Here is a 16,644-nt window from a genome sequence, read left to right on the forward strand (position 1 = left end):
AAACAGTGGATAAATATCCAACGTGGATTGATCCCACAGAAAATGATGATCTTGATTGTTTAAAATCTTAATTATGCTATTCAAATAAAAATGTGAGACTCTGATTTCATTTCATAGTGGCTGTGACAAAAATCACTTAGGTGGTCCTCGCTCTTCAAAAGGATAAGAACCCCTGCACTAGTATATGCTTAGTATTTTCAAAAGCTTCACTTGTAAAAAGACCCTTGAGTTGAGAAAAAATAATCCTTCACCAGCTGATAGCTACTGGAGAACTTATTGATAATTCTAGACATTTCTGAAATAGTGCAACAACCTACCTTTATCAGATGCCCTAGAAGAAAAACCACTGGTTGTGGAAATGTTGTCGTCATCATGTAAAGAGGCAGAGTCCTTAATTTCTTTAACTAGTGAAAAGCCAGAAGTAGAAGGCTGGCAATTAAGTGCTGGAGAGTCAAAAATATTAATGTTTAGATTGGGCCGATGTAAAGAAGGTCTTGTTAGTACATCAGGAATATTTAACATCAATGGATTTGTGGCTGGGTCTAGAAGAAAAAAAAAAAATTATCATTAATATCAACAAGCTCCTTTTCTATATACTGTAGCAGTTTTTTTTTTTTTTGACATTATCCCATTTTATGGTAGGAATCTTATTCTATACTATGAAAGGCATCAAATATAACAAAATACAATTTTGACTGATTTAAACTGGTTAAATAAAAGTCTGCAATAAAACCAATTAGCATTAGTAAACCAGATGTAAATAAAAATGGCCAAAAATAACTGGGGGGAAAAAAAATAAAAAAATCCTGATTACTTGAGATATTGTTCATGGATAAAAAATTCTGTATTTAGTCGAGAGTACTCTGAGAACCTTTGCTGTTCTTATACTGGATCTCTTACAATCTCAGCATTCGTGGATCAAATTGATTCAAGAACTTGCTCGACTGGAACAAAGTCTAAAATCACTACTGTATGAATTCAGGCATAGGGGCTTGATATACTGAAGCAAAAAAATGCATCTGAATACACTGTGTACAACAGTGGTCTCCAAATTGTGGCCCTTCGCTTGCCTTTATCTGGCCCTTGGGGCAATATTTCACCAACACCAATGATGGGGCACTATTCCCTCTATTGACACTCTCAATGGGGCACCATTTCTACTTTTAAAAGAAAAAAGATGGGACACTGATCCTGGGGCATTTTCTACACCCACTAGCCACAGTCCAGCCCCCTAAAGCCTGAAGGACAGTAAAATTGCCCTTTGCTAAGAAAGTTTAGAGACTCCTAGTGTAGAGGTCGACCGATACATCGGCTGGCATATCGGCCGATATTTGGCCATTTTTGATAAATCGATCAAAATTAAGCCGATATTTAACATTAACCGCCATTCCTCCTCCCTTCTCCACACTCAGCGCGGCACTTGATGCTTGCCAGAGCCGCTGAGTGTGTGAAGCTGGCACGTAACAGAGGAGAGAGAGAGGGATCTGTCAGAATTGAGGTTGATGTTGGGGGTGGGCGGGACCCGGCCGCTATCAAACACTAGCCAATGGGATGGGATCTAGGCGGGCCGCTACGTGTATGTGCCCCCGCCCCTTTTTTAAGCAGCCCAATCATTGGCTGCTGTTTGATAGCTGCTGGGTCCCGCCCACTGACATTAATTTCAATTCTGACATCTCTCTGTTGTCAGTTTCACACACAGTTACTCAGCTTAGTGTAAAACCTGCCAGTGCCAATCGGTGCCATCTGTCAGTGCCACCTGCCACCCAGTGCCACCTCCAACCAGTGCCATGCCAAGCAGTGCCACCTGCCAGTTCCAAACCAGTGCCCTCTGCCAGTGCCAAACCAGTGCCACCGCCAATCAGTGCCAAGTGCCAGTGCCAACTAGTGCCAGCCAGTGCCACTTCCAACCAGTGCCCCGCCAATCAGTGCCACGTGCCAGCTGCCAATGCCTACCAGTGCCAACCAGTGCCACCAGCCAATGCCAAACAGTGCCACCTGCCAGTGCCAAGTCAGTTCCAAACCAGTGCCATCTGTACTGAGGACATCAAGTGTGTGGTAGAGTGACAGGAGCAAGCAGGGAGGAGTGGAGTGGGTTAGGTCTTTTTTTTTTTTTTTTTTTTAAATCAGCCTAAAATAATCGGCCACAAAAATCGGCATCATATATCGCCCACCCCGATTTCTAAATATCGGTATCGTCTAGAGAAAAACCCATATCGGTCGACCTCTATCCTAGTGTACAATGTGCACCTAGTTACTCTGGAACACTTAATTGAAAAACTATTTTACAGGATTCTGTGAGCATATTGTGGACTGGAAAAAAAAAGACCTGAAGGGTGCTTTCTACCACAGGCGGACATGAGCAGTAAAAACAGGCAGCTGAGCTGTGGTTTTACCGCCCCAGGCCACCCACTGGAATTCTAACATTACAGACATAACTGTAAACATATATGCTGCAGCCCCGATGCTTTTGCTTTGCACCATGTTAACTCTAGCTACAAAGGTTGTCTACACAATCTAAAAAAAGTGAAAAAACTTCAAAGTCCTTGTCCTACTTCCCCTTTCTCCTGAAATTTGGCAGAATTATGCTCACTGAAAGAATCAACATCCTAATCCACAGTCCTTATTAAAATAAGGGAGGAAGTGGAAGCAGGCGGCACAAAAGGGGGTGGGCTTTGGGGTTGAAGATCAAGGCTCTTTAGGAATTAGAGGAAGTCCGGTTTCAGCAGGAATTTGGGCCTGAATTAAAAAAAAAAAAAAAAAAAAAAAAAAAAGTCAGCAATAAGAGTCCATGCACACCAGAACATGGTGTGGAAAACACATTTTGTGTGCGTTTCCCACACCACATTCAAAACGCACTGGGTATGAAATTTGCTGCGGGGGTCCGTGAATTCCTGACGACAGCCCAAGCGCAGATTGCAAACAGTGTTTGCCTGGATCGCATGGTACCAGTGTCAGGGCTGGGCTCAGCCCTTATCTGAGTTGGCCGCTCAGCTGTCAGCTAATTGCCAGCTCCTTTCTCTCCACAGTGACTCAGCTGTTGGTGATCTGCTCGACAGTCCTGCCTACTTAAAGCCACCCAGCTCACTTCATCTCTGCCTTCACCTTTGGTCACATCTCAGACTTTCTCCTGCGTTCCTGTTGAAGACTTGCTCGGCTGATGTCCCTTCTGGCTCCTGATCCTGCTTGCTGTACTACTACATTGATCTCTGGCTCTCTGACATTGGCTGACTATCCGATCTGGTTACTGAACTCTGGCTATGTATTGACTATGCTTACTCTGTTTACCTTTTTATTATTATTATTAAACAAGTGTGATTAACTGTACTTCTGTCTCGGTCCGATTCATGGTTTCTGACACACAGTACCATACAATCTAGTTATTGCATTTTTAAAAGTAGTGCAGGTACTACTTTTGGTGCAATGTAGTGCGATTTCAGCCCATTCAAACAAAATGGGCTGAAAACTGCATCGCATTGAATCACACAGGAACACAGACTGCAATCCTGTGCGACTTCAGTGTGAACCGGCAGTCACTTTGATCGTTACCCCTAGCAAAAGCAATGCAACGTGGTGCTGGGAGGACAGAGGCAACCATGCCAAAATAGGACCACAAGATGCAACTCTAATAGTTTAAAGTGGTGTTCCGGCCAAAATTATACTTTTTAAATAAAAATATCCCTATAATACACAATCTTAATGTATTCTAGTAAAGTTAGTCTGTAAACTAAGGTCTGTTTTGTTAGTTTATAGCAGTAGTTTGTTATTTTATAAACTTACAGCAGGCCGTGGCCATCTTAAGTGTGGGCATCTGAAGCCAGACTATTTCTTCCTGGATCTCATCCTTGCAGATCTCGCACATGCTCAGTGCAGCACAAGCAGTGCAATAGGTTTCAGGTCAGGTTTCCAGCAATGGCAGTGTCAGAGGAAGTTGCCGCCCCTTCCCAGAAGGCATTGCAAACAGGAAATGATGCGATGGGCCACGGCCAGGGAGGAGGAAGTGAAAAATGAATACAGCAGATATACAGTAGGTGCTGAGAAAATTTTTTTTTAAATATCCAATTTGTTTACAGTGCACAGTATAGTGAGGGATGCTGAAGAGTTGTAAATGTGGGTGCAACTCCACTTTAGGAGTTCAACAGAAAAAAAGTTGCGACAGGTCAAACCACAAACACCCCAAAATAGGTAAACGAGTCCCTCAGATACCTAAACAAAGCTAGTGTTGCTGGTGTCTATAGTCACTATGTATCCTTGGATACTTGATGCTGAGGGCACGGTGGAGCATAAAAGCTACCTAAATACCCAGGGTTCGAGGTTCGCACCCCTGTAATAGAGCCTAGGACTGAAAGCACCAGCCAGAACGCTGCTCCATCCTTTCGTGTTACACAGGCCAGAATGCAAGCCCTGATGCCCAGTCCCCATTTCAAATGGAAATAATGCTTGGCATCACTGTAAAAGGAGTCCCAGTGCTAACTATAGGACCGGCCCGAGGGACCTTCGACTCCTAAGGGGTTTGGGGCCTGGGTAGGTCAAGGATAATGCAGCCGAGGAGGGAGTCCCAGACTACACTCTTACCAGTCAGGAAGGTGGTCAATGGGGCATAATTTTAAAAAAAAAAAAGGTTCTTAAAGCGGAATCCTGCTGAATTTTTTTTATAAAAGCCCAACTTTGGATCATGGCATACATTAATACCCCTGATGATTTTAATAACATTCACCCCTATAATAAATGTATTAGATTAAAAAATAAATTTTATTCCTCTTTGTTGCAAGTTCCCATTTTGCTTGTGGGCATGTGAAGCCCACAAGCATTGTCTTCCGGGATACGGTGCAGCTGAATGACCAGCATGCACTGCCCGTTCTCACGCATGCGCAGTATGAAATGATCGCAGCACTGGAAACTTATGATGTTGCCATTACAACGGGCGTCGTCGGCGAAAGCGCCTGCCCCGTTGTAATGTCAACACGAGCGGCGGCCATCCACACCGACTCCTGAGAAATAAGACACATCGCTTCCAGGAGACAGTGCGCCGGATATGACGGACATATCCGCAGGTGGCAGAGGCCGGAAACTAGATCGAAAAACACTGCCAAATTAAAGAAAAAAAATCCATTGCTTAATCTATATGCTGCAATAATGATTTTAAGAAATAGTTCTAAAAGTTGGTGGAACTCCGCTTTAAAGGGGAAGTAAACTCTTCTGCAACCATTAGCACATTATGTGACACTTGCCTGCAAATGAAGCCCTCATCCCCGCTGGAGGCCGCATCCATCTTCGCCCGTCTTCCTCACGGGTCCTCGGTCTCCGGCTGTGTGACTGGCCAGAGCCGCATGACGTCACTCCCACGCATGCACGCGAGCGACGCCAGTCACAGCACAGGGCTTTGAAGAAACGGCACTACCGGCCATACCTACAGAGCGCCTGCGCCAATGACATAACCCACACAGTGTACAGTAAATATCTCCTAAATGGTGCAAGTTTAGGAGAGATTAGGCACAAACATTAGAGGGAGGTTTAGTTCCTCTTTAAAAGTTTGCATACCCTGGCAGAAATGACATTTTAGCAATACTGAAATTACGTCTCATCATGCCAAAAAAAACCCACAATTTTACTTAAAGGGCAAGCTCACTTCTACAGAAAGGTGAACTTACACTGGACCCCCCCCCCCCCCCTCATCCCCCCCGAACCCACTGATCTGGAGTCCAGCGATCACCCACTAGGAGACATTGTGTAGTCAGTCGCCTTACTGGTCTCGGGCTTAGAAATCCCCTCGGCTTAATGTCCTAAAATGTACCTTGTAAAAGGTTCATATAGGAGGCATTCTAATTGGTCAGCGCCGACCAATCAGAAACCGCGTAGCTGTCCTGTCAGGGAAGGTGAGAAAGCTGTGGGAATTTTAAAACCCTGGACCGGTAAATCGGCAATACAATGTGTCAGTACGGTGATCACCAAGCTCCAGGTCAGCAGGACCGGGAGCGATGGGGAGGGGGTGCAGTGTAAGTTCACATTACAGATTTTCTGCAAAGGCGAACTTACACTTTAAGGCTAGTGATCATATGAAGCCTTTTTTTATAACTAGGGATGGGCTCGGGCATGTTCGGGATCCCACCTGCCCGATCCTGCCAGGAAGCCGAAACTGCACACTAGAGGCCGACCGATATAGTCGGCCGATTTTTGGCATTTAATTAATCGGCATCAGCTGATTGTGCAGCAAATATGGCCAAAAACTTTATGCACTAGCCGGTTCACACAGGGGCGATACGACTTGTGGGGTGACTCAGCGCAACCCCGCACAGCGTGACTGGCAAATTAATTCTGTAATAGAAGTCAATGCAAGTCGCCCGAAGCCTCCGCGTCAGAGCGACTTGAGTCAGCCTATTTGGGCAGCCTTCCAAGCCTGAGAACATCGCTGATAAAAGAAGCAAATACAATGGTTTCTACTTATCAAAAAATACCGTGCTAAATCCAAAATATAAAAAAAATAAAATAATAATAATCAGTAAAAGCAGCTAACACCCGAACAAAGTTGAAACAATATGTGGAAAACAAAAGTGTAGCGCTCAAAATTGTGCTTATAAAAATAAGTACACAAAGTGAGGTGACAAAAATTGAGATGCACCCAAATGCAATAATGTTGTTAATCTATCATTGATGATAAATATAAAATAAATCAAGAGTGAAATAATGTGAAAATGTAAAACAAGTGTAAACACTGAATGATACAAGTGGAACACATAGGGTATGGGACATAGTCCATATAGTGCGTGTATGGAGGATGGAACAGTTCTAAACTCTGTATCTGGATAAGCTGGTTGATATACAGTCCCTGGTGGGCCAATTCACCCGTGGACATTTCAAAGTGGTGAAATAGAGGTGGGGTACTCTTACCAGCTGTGATGGACCCACCTACCATACGGCAGTGGGTCAAACGAGATTAAAATCCTTTTGGAAATGTCGTGTTGGATGCGATGGATGATTGGCAATCCCAAATCGCAGGACCAAAAGGAACAGACAGCCGACAACCAAAAGAGTCCAGGACCCATCCACCTCTTCTATTTCACCACTTTGAAGTGTCCACAGGTGAACTGGCCCACCAGGGACCGTATATCAACCATCTTATCCAGATACAGAGTTTAGAACTGTCCCTGGAATGTTTGGCCTTGATACAGACACATGGTGATATGCACAGGTCAACCACTTACCGCCCAGTCTATAGCAGAATGATGGCCGGGCGGTGGTTGCATTATCCTGACTGGACATCATATGCAGGATAATGCCGGGGGCACGCAACAATCAGTGGTGTGGTGTGTCACTGACACACTGCAAATCTGATCTAGGTAAAGAGCCTCTGACATCAACAAACCGGCGCATGTCCGGTTCAGCTCTCTCCTTGCACACACAGATTGGTACAGCATACAAGGTGGAGGGAAACTGCAGCAGTACTCAGCCATGCCACATCAGTGCCTCACAAAAGTGTAATAAGTAGTCAAGAAATTTGATTAGTAATTTTATGTCACTAGGTCCCTATTTTATGTCAGGCCTCTGTATGTGGCCAGGCAGTGTAAAAGTCTCACATATGCAGTATGTATCTCCATATTCATGAGGTGTAGCAGAATGTATTTTGGGGTGCAATTTATGGTATGCACATGATGATGTGTCTTAGAAATATCTTATAAAAATTATATAATTTGTTTTCATTTTCTTTCCACATTCTCCAAAAACTTGTGGGAAAAAAAAAATAACATGATCAAAAGACTCAATGTCTCATAGAATATACATTGGGGTGTTTTCTTAAAAAAATGGGGTAATTTTATGGGCGTTTTCATTGTCCTGGTGCTCCAGGGCCTTCAAAAGTGTGGAAGGTTGTCAGGAAATTATGTGCAATTTATGCTCCTAGAACGCCTGGAGGTGCTACAGGCTGTGTAAAAGTCTCACACATATGGTATCGTCATACTCAGGGGGAGTAGCAGAAAGTGTTTTGGGGTGTAGTTGCCCATACAGTGTGTGAGAAACAACTTGGGAATATGGCAATTTTGTAAAGAAGAAGAAGAAGAAGAAAAAAAAAAAAAACACTCAAAAACAAACACATCTCTTTATTTTGCTAAGAATTGTGAGGAAAAACCACCATGCCTCTTACTAAATACCTTGGAATGTCTACTTTACAAAAAGGGGTCATTTGGGGGTATTTGTACTTTCCTGGCTTGTTAGTGTCTCAAGAAATTAGAAAGGCTGTCAGTACATCAAGTGTGATCAATTTTCAAAGATTGCCACCAAAGCCTCTAGACTAACTTTAACAAAGACCAAATAATATGCACTTATTTGTGCTATTTTTACCAGAGATATGTAGCAGTATACCTTTGACAAAATTTATGAAACAAAAACAGAGGAAAAAGGCATTTTTTTTTAACACAAAATTCTGTCTTTTCTCATTTATTGTGCAAAAAATAAAAAACCCAGTGGTTCCAAGATTTTGACTCGCTGCTACAGGGTCCCCGTCGCTCTACACCGTTTTTATCCTCAGGTCCCCAGTACATGCTGGCGGTGTGGCAATGCAGACAGAACGATGCTCCACATCTTTTGTGATTGCTCCAAACTTAGACCCTTTTGGCAAGAGGTGATCGGTATCAAGCAATTGACTAACGTAGACCTAGGGGGAAGCCCCGCTGCTTGTCTGCTGCATCTATTGACCCATCCAATCAAGAAGTATAAGGCTTCTCTCACAATCCAGTTACTGAATGCAGCTAAAGCATGCATCCCCATGTTGGAGATCCGAAAGCCCACCCTCAAAATCTTTGTGGTTTTCCAAGGTTAGTGAACTCAGGGACATGGAGGATCTCACTGCTACCTTGCATAACCGAGAGGAGACCATGGAACTACAGATGTCTACCTTCCAGGGGCCTCGCTTTCGGGCTGAACACCTGGGGTCGGCCATGTTCCCTGGGTGAGAGGCCCTACCCCCCTCTCTCCACCCAAGTTCCTTTTCTCTCACACCTGAGATAGTCAATTTTCTCTTTTTCCTTCCCCCCCCCCCCCATGATCCCTACCCTTCCCATTCTCTGGGCCCAGTTCTGGGTGCATTCTTTTTCCAGATATCTGACTGACTATCCTGTTATACATTAACTCAGTTACCTAATTCTGAGTCTGCTGGTCACCGGGAAGCCCGCTCCCCAGTACAATTTATGGTCCCACTTAAAACATAGTTGCATGGCTTTACATCTACGAATTGGTGTGTGGTCTCTCACATTGTTACTCGATCTGTTGCATATAACTGGTTAAATGTAGGACATTCTCATATTAGACTCATTTGACTATTCGGGCTGTGTTCTGATAGGTCTTTTGACCAACAAATATAACAGAGAGGTTCAATGTATCTGCTAAATGCTGACCATGCCTCGTCCTTTCATGTTTCTGTTAAACTGTGAATTGCAACACTTGGTAAATAAAGGAATTACAAAAAAAAATAAATAAAAAAACAGTGGTGATTAAATAACACCAAAATAAAGTTCTATTTGTTTGGGGAAAAAAACAAAAACAAAAATGTCATATGGGTACAGTGTTGCAAGACTGAGAAACTGTCATTCAAAACGTAAGAGTGCTGAAAGCTAAAAATTGGCCTGGTTAGGAAAGGGCTATAAGTGCCAGTGGGCAAGTGGTTAAGGTCATGGAGTGGCCTAGTCAGTCTCTAGACCGTAATCCTATTGAAAATTTATGGAGGGAGCTGAAACCTCACGTAACCAAGCGACAGCCAAGAAACCTTAAGGATTTAGAGAAGATCTGCAAAGAAGAGTGGACCAAAATCCCTCCTGAGATGTGTGCAAACCTGGTTACTAACTACAAGAAATGTCTTACCTCTGCTTGCCAACAAGGGTTTCTCCACCAAGTACTAAGTCATGTTTTGCTTGAGGATCAAATACTTATTTTACTCACTGACCTGCAACTCAAATTTATAACATTTGTATCATGTGTTTGTCTGGATTTTTGGTTGATATTCTGTCTCGATCATTTACAATACACCCATGATAAAAATTATAGACCCTTTACTTCTTTGTAGGTGGGAAAACTTACAAAATCTTGCAGGGGATCACATTTTTTATTTTATTTTTTTTGCAGTGGGGGAAAAAAAAAAAAAAAAATTAACAGCCATGGGGAGCAGAAAAGAACTGTCAAAAGATCTGTTTAACAAGGTAATGGAACTTTTATAAAGATGGGAAAAGATATAAAAAGATGATGATATCCAAAACCTTTAATATGCCAGTCAGTACTGTTTGTTTACTAAGAGGAAAATTTGGGGGATCTTCTGATACTAAGCCATGGTCTGATAGACCAAGAAAGATTGCAGCTACAACTGCCAGAAAAATTGTTCGGAATACAAAGAAAAGGCTGCTCTGGAAAAAGATGGTGTGGTTGTTTAAAGGAGCACAATACGACGATACATGAACACAAATCAGCTGCATGGTCGAGTTGCCAGAAAAAAGCTAGTTGTGGTACCTCATTAGTGTTATTTCAGTTGATTTTAAAAACCCTAATGACAGCATCCCATGGAGAATATAGCAACATTGTATAGGTCTTGCAGACTCACCAGACTGGATCCTAACAGGTTCTGGGGCAGCACTGCCAAAAGTAGGGAGACTCTCATTATCTTCAAAATGGTCATTTTCAACATCATTCTGTGTTTCCACATGCTCCTCTGGTTCAGTTGTTTGCCGAGTAACCTCTTGCGACTCTTCCACGCTGTTAAAATATTTTTGTAACCAATTTGGAACTATGCTCTTTACTGTATCTTTAACTCGGCTAATGATACCCTGTAGATTGGGAGAAAAAAAAAAAAAGGAGGACAATTAAATATTTTCCGTGTATATCCTTTACCAAATACAGGTTATATTCATATAATTGCAGACACGCATTAGAAAACAAATATATAGATACTATGAATTTTCCTTTATCCCATTGTTTTGCAAATCTATGTACACTACAAACTGTATGATGGAATCGGTTCTGATATCACTGTTTTACTAACCTGACAGCTTATTTTAAATAGGAAACCTTTGCAAATATTAAAGATTCTAACTACCAGCAAGAACAAGTCCTTACATTTAAAGAGCACCCGTCATTTCAGATCCATCATGGCAGCGCCTGTTTTCGGGCATCCACTCACCTGCTGCCGCCACTTTTCTCACCTGGTTGCATCGCTGCCGCATCACCAGCCGCCCCATTAAAGTGAATGGGACTGTCGGTGCGTCAGGTCAGGTCAGAGGAGGAGCCGCTGCGAGACAGAGATGACAGTTGCTCTTTCTTCAAAATGGTAGTTTGTTTATAGCGCAAAAAAAGTAGAGGTGATCAAATACCACCAAAAGAATTCTATTTTTTTTTAGGGGGAAAGAACATCGATTTTATCCGTGCAATTGTCAAAGTAACGCAGTGCCATATAGCAAAAAATGGCTTGGTCATTAAGGGAGTAAAACTTTCTGGGGCTGAAATGGTTAAAAAAAAAATATTCTATGCTGCTGTAATCAGACTCTGTTAGAGGGTGCCTACATTCATTCTCTATGAATCCACTAAGTAGGAACATAGCCACCTCTCTTACTAACCCCAGAAACGAGTTCATGCAGGACGTTACAAGGCGGTGGAAACCAGTAAAAACAATAAACGACATCATGAAAAATGGATTACAGGGTCATTGTGTAATGAATTTGTATAGATGATGCTTAAAGAATAGGAATAGCATATAATGTCACTTTAACCATTTCATGACTAAGCATATTTTTGAAATTTTGGTGTTTTTTGCTAGAAAATTACTTAGAGCCCCCAAACATTATATATATATATATTTTTAGCGGAGAATCTAGAGAATAAAACGGCGATTGTTGCAATATTTTATGTCACACGGTATTTGTGCAGCGGTGTTTTAAACGCAACTTTTTGGGAAAAGGGACACTTTCATGAATTTTAAAAAACCAAACAGTAAAGTTACCCCAATTTTTTTGTATAATGTGAAAGATGATGTTACGCTGAGTAAATAGATACCAAACATGTCACGCTTTATAATTGCACGCACTTGTGGAATGGCAACAAACTACGGTACCTAAAAATCTCCATAGGCGACGCTTTAAATTTTTTTTACGGTTACCAGGTTAGAGTAACAGAGGAGGTCTAGTGCTAGAATTATTGCTCTCGCTCTGATGATTGCGGCGATACCTCACATGTGTGATTTGAACACGGTTTACATATGCGGGCGCGACTTCCGTATACGTTTTCTTTGCTGCGCAAGCCCGCAGGGACGGGCGCTTTAAAAAAATTTTTTTCTTATTTTATTTTTATATTTATAAATTGTGTTTAAAAAAATTTTTTGATCACGTTTATTGCTGTCACAAGGAATGTAAACATCCCTTGTGACAGTAACAGGTGGTGACAGGTACTCTTTATGGGAGGGATCTAAAAGACCCCCGATCCCTCCTTTGCACTTCAAAGTATTTTTTTTTTTTAAAACCAGCGCCATTGGCAGCCGAGCAAATGGGAAGTGACGTCGCTTCCATGTTTACTATTAGGAGGCTGGAACTAAGCCGCCCACGGCTTTGTTCCAGACTGTCCCCAGCCGCCGGAGGTGGCCGAATGGTCATCAGGCCTCCCGATGGAACAGGAGGCCCGGTAAGAGCGGCGGGGTGGGGGGGGCGCTGACACGTCCCCTCCCGCTCCTCCGGTATAATAGTTAAGCGGCTTTTAGCTGCATTGGTTGTTATACCAGGAAAGCCAATTGCCGGCTCTAAAAAAAAAAAAAAAAAAAACAGTACCAGGATGATGCCTACAGCTGCGGGCATCATCCCGGTATAACCCCCGAAAGCAGAGTACGCACATCTGCGTATGCTCGGCGGGAAGGGGGGGGGGGGTCTGTATTCTATTAAGACTTCTCTTCCTATGTTCAATCTCTAAAATGTGAGGAAAAGGTCTTTGATAGTTGTCACCAGAAGAGTCCCCCTCTAGAATATTTAGATAGTACCCTCAGTAAAAAGACTAGACAGGGTGAATCTCACTATTGCGGACACCATACAAAAAAAATCAATAAATAAAAAACCACAACTCCTGATAGGGGGTTCCAATAGAGAAATAGGAAGAGAGGGTGGATAGGGTTTCCCGTGGGTCACTATGTAAAGAACTGAGGTACCATTCGTCCAAACTGGGTGGACAGAAATGGTCAGGTCAAGGTTGCCATATTTTAATGTATTTTGGAATCTCATCTTATAGGGTGGCTTTGATCTTGGCATGTATCCTGGCTTGGGTAATCCTGTGCTTTGCTGCAAGTGGGCAAACCACATCACACTTTCAAACTAGCAAGGTAAAAAAATATAAAGTAAAAAATATTACACACACACATTGTAGAGAATCAGTCTGGGACAGGGTCAAGAGGGGTTACTTGCAGAGGCCAGGAACTTACCCTTCAGCCCAGCTTATTATTCAGCTGAATAGAGCATAGGTTCAGTGTCTACAGAGAGGAGACCTGCATGCAGCCTGGAAAGACTTGACTGTCAGAGGGACTTTGAATACTGTGTGTGCTGAAGCTAAGCACACTAGGACTTATGTAAGAGGACTGTGCAACGCACGGATGGGAAGTTGCAACTGTTTAGTTTGACCTGAATTTGAAGACAAAGCCCGTTTCTGTCTGTGTATATAAGAGCCTGTTTTCCCCTCTGATACTAACACGTGTGTGTATATAATTGTTTTTTTATTACCGTGTCTCCAACATGAACGCTGCGTGCTGTCATGATTTGAGTCCAGGGACAGCAGTGCTTGGAGTTATTATCGCAACCACTACTTGTAATTACTGTTATGGATACCAACAACATGGCTTCTCTTACTGGCAGTCTCACTTCATTGCGTGTAAAAAATAAATAAAAAATTACAGCAGAACTGACATTGTTCTGGTATTGACGTGCATCGCTTTAACTGACAACTGCGCAGACAAAACCAGCCCTTCAACACAGCCACTAGCCGTCCTCCAGCAGCAGCGAGGTACAATATAACTACAGTCCCCCCCGCCGTTTGTATAGGTTTAAATTGTGCCTGTGAAATGGTATCTCCCATCGAGAGACACCTCCTACGGTGTGCGCATGCGCCCTGGTTACGTCAGCCCGACTGATTGGAAAATCAGCTGTTGTGCTGTTCCGTACGGCGCATGCGCAGTACATACTGGGCACTATGACAGAACACCGGGACGCTTATCTATGCATTACATTCGTTCAGCCTACAACTACTATCATATCTTTTTGCTTCAACTTTAATTTATTAACTCTCCAGGCTTCCCATCAACTAACGGACACTGGTCCCAATATTTAGTCTTTAATGGATATCTAGCCATGAGCATACTAGCATATCCAGGTCCTAGATTATTCATGTGTAATAGAAATCAAGATAGAGACGGAGACGACGATAGGAAACGAGGGAGGCAGAGAGGGAGCGCACGAGAGAGACAGGGAGCGCGCGAGAGAGACAGAAAGAGAGCGAAAGAGCGAAAGAGCGAGAGAGAGAGCGAAAGAGCGAGAGCGAAAGAGCGAGAGCGAAAGAGCGAGAGCGAAAGAGCGAGAGCGAAAGAGCGAGAGCGAAAGAGCGAGAGCGAAAGCGAAAGATATTACAATATACATATATTTTTGGCTTAATACTAAAGCAGCACCATAGAATAACATTGTGTACTGGGTGTGCATGTGCAAGGGGTTTCAAGTTCTGGCGCCATCTTGTGACAACGTTGTCCACTTGTATATGTGTTTCTTTTTATTGTTGGATATTTGGGTAAACTATTCCACATTAATGCTATTTCTGTAAATTTTTAGTGGTTTTTACAATCCTATTTGAAGATCAATAAAGCTTGTTAGATATTTCCAATGATATACCGTGGTGGATTCTCCATATTGCTTTCTTAGGATCTCTTTATCCCAACCCCCTTTCCTACACTCCAGTGATTTATTTGCTTTGGAGGTATCCCGTCCCAACCGATGAATCGGTAACACCCTACTACTGGTTGAGCCCTCTCACCATTTAATTTAAATTGGATTCAGATTAAATTTTATCTGTATATTCTGATCCCCTATATAACCCCTCCCATACAGGAAGCACTCCAGTTTTGAAGCAAGCGCTGAATCCTCAAAAAAGAGGGGAGGGATCTCCGAGTCCCTTGATATACTGAAAAGGATTTTACAGGTAAGTATGACGTAAAAATCCTATTCTCTTTTTCATACATTATGGGACACAGAGTTGGGCTAATATTCATTACCTGGTGGCACATCCCACAGCAATGGCCTTAAGGGGAGGGAGACACCCTGCCAAACAATAGCCATCAGACCTTATACGGCAGCCTGCAGTACACAGCGGCTGAAAGCCGAATCCTCGGCTGCTCGAACATCCACTTGATAAAATTTTGTGAAGGTATGCACTGTAGACCAGGTAGCAGCCTTATAAATCTGAGCCACAGATACCTGATGGTGAAAAGCCCAGGAGGTTCCTATACCCCTGGTAGAATGAGCTCTCTCCCTAAAGGGAGGAGCTTTAAGTTTCAGACCGTAGGCCTGAATGATCAATTGACTGACCCAATTGGCAATGGAAGCCTGAAAAGCTGCTTGCCCCCTCTTGGGTCCTTTTGGTAAAATAAAAAGAGTCTGATCCTCGGATCTCCGCAGATCTAGACAAATAAACCTTGACTGCCTGGACAATGTCCAAAGAATGCAGTCGTCTCTCTTCCGCCGAACGAGGCTGAGAGAAAAAACAGAAGGCAAGGGGCGTGGTCTGGACATGGCCGAGTGAAGACGCATTTGCACGGAGCTCCCGGCCTCTCCTAACCCATCTTGGCTATTTTAGCTCTTTTCTCGCAGAATGCTCTCAGCTAAGAAGCGCACAAACAGACGGAACAAGAAGAAGCCTAGTCCGGCTCCTGGGACGCCTGCTCTGGCGGACTTGCAGAGACTTTTCGGCAGATCTCGCACCGGCTCTCCGGATCTTAAAATGGCGGACCCCTGTGCCTCCTGCTCGCAAACCCCTGACCTCATGGAGACTCTGGCCTTCCTGGAGGGACCCCGCAGCCCGATGCTCTACTCCAACTCCCCCAGCCTACCAGAAGCAAACTTTGATGGGACTCCCCGCCAGCCATTCATGGTTGGAGCAGACGCTGAGTTGAAGGCTCTCCTACGAGCGTTGCCGACAAGAGCGGACATCGAGGCCCTCGTGGGGAAGGTGGAGGCAGCGCATAGGAAAGAGCTGAACGTGGTGAAGCAAGTAGTACACTCGCTCACCACGCGCCTGGCAACAGGCGAAACCTCGCTTGCGGCCCTGGATCGGAGAGTGTCCTCTCTAGAGACGAGCCAGGTCAATCACAATACCTCAGCAATAGAACTACAGCTCAGAATGGAGGACAGGAGCCGTAGGAATAACCTGCGGCTCCGAGGCAAGCAGATCTCCAAGCCACAGTGACGGACATTTTCCGGAGGGTGGCGGGAGACCATTTACCGGAGCGGGTCGAAATTGACCGTGTACATAGAGCCCTGGGCCCCAGATCGTTGGATCCGACCAGACCCAGGGATGTGATTTGCCGCCTCCATCACTACACCCACAAGGAGGTTATTGCACGAGGAGCTTGGGAGGCGGGAGAGCTAGAATTTGATGGCGCGC

General features: G+C 43.8%; 1 protein-coding gene across 2 annotated transcripts in view; it reads right to left on the reverse strand.

The window, feature by feature from the left end:
• Window positions 1-16,644, reverse strand: part of NUP153 (nucleoporin 153) — a 142,126-nt gene that overhangs the window by 91,506 nt on the left and 33,976 nt on the right. For both annotated transcript variants that reach the window (XM_073631115.1, XM_073631114.1), the window contains exons 2-3: window positions 10,577-10,799; window positions 318-542 (exon numbers count right to left, since the gene is read on the reverse strand). In XM_073631115.1, coding sequence (XP_073487216.1) covers window positions 318-542; window positions 10,577-10,799 — 448 coding nt within the window. The remainder of the gene's footprint in view (window positions 1-317; window positions 543-10,576; window positions 10,800-16,644) is intronic.

The sequence above is a fragment of the Aquarana catesbeiana genome, linkage group LG05 (assembly GCF_042186555.1).
Source record: "Aquarana catesbeiana isolate 2022-GZ linkage group LG05, ASM4218655v1, whole genome shotgun sequence".
NCBI lineage: Eukaryota > Metazoa > Chordata > Amphibia > Anura > Ranidae > Aquarana > Aquarana catesbeiana.